This window comes from Vombatus ursinus, unplaced genomic scaffold, assembly GCF_900497805.2.
Source record: "Vombatus ursinus unplaced genomic scaffold, bare-nosed wombat genome assembly UNPS02014791.1, whole genome shotgun sequence".
Classification (NCBI taxonomy): domain Eukaryota; kingdom Metazoa; phylum Chordata; class Mammalia; order Diprotodontia; family Vombatidae; genus Vombatus; species Vombatus ursinus.
Window position 1 is genome coordinate 62,928,344 of NW_020954569.1, and position 796 is coordinate 62,929,139.

The following is a 796-nucleotide window of genomic DNA, read 5'->3' on the forward strand; positions in this document are numbered from 1 at the left end:
CTATTTCTCCACTCAATGAATTAAATTAAACAAATAGTGTATGTATATAGACATGTGTGTACATGCATATGCATGTATTTATGTATATAAATGTAAGTATATATGCATGTATGTGCATGTGTGTATACACATACATATACAGGGTGTCCCAAAATTTTTAGCAGTTTTAAGCTTTGATAACTTAAAACTGTGCTAAGAATTTTGGGATTCTCTCTATAAACACACACACACACACACACACACACACATACACATCCTGTGTTAGGTACAGAGTATATTTGTAAAAGAAGTGGAGTTTCATGAAGGAAAGAGAAGATCCTTTCCCTTTAGGAAGTTACATTCTAGTTAGTGAGACAAGATTCACATGTGGAAAACATTGAGAAAACAATGCAAGACAGGGAGAGCTTCATGGAAGAAATGCCTTCTAAGTTGGGCCTTGAAGAAAAGGAGACTTCGTACCTTGCACAGTCAAGTTCTAGCAAATTCTGAATTCCTACACCTTTAACCCTGCATGCTCTTATGACTGCACTCTAGTTCAATTTGAAACAAAAGTATAAAGTCATCTAGTTTCCTATTTCTTAGTTACACTGACCTTTCCCCATCTGCTTGCTGCCCCACCTCTGTCTTTACTTGGGTGGACCTCTTGCCACCATGTTGTCATTATTCTCTTGTCAGCAGGCCACAGGTTCAGGAATCCAATTATGAAAACTTGAACCACGGCAACAACCGGGCCCCACCAGTGACTGCTGCCACACAGTGATGAAAGCTATGAAGCTATTGCCTCTGAAGGATGAAT

At 38.8% G+C, this 796-nt stretch overlaps 1 protein-coding gene across 1 annotated transcript in view; it reads left to right on the forward strand.

Moving 5' to 3' along the window:
- SIGLEC15 (sialic acid binding Ig like lectin 15) overlaps positions 1-760 on the forward strand; it is a 14,239-nt gene extending 13,479 nt beyond the window's left edge. Inside the window, exon 5 of the mRNA XM_027868786.1 lies at positions 679-760. Coding sequence (XP_027724587.1) covers positions 679-760 — 82 coding nt within the window. The remainder of the gene's footprint in view (positions 1-678) is intronic.
- Positions 761-796: the final 36 nt, after the last annotated feature.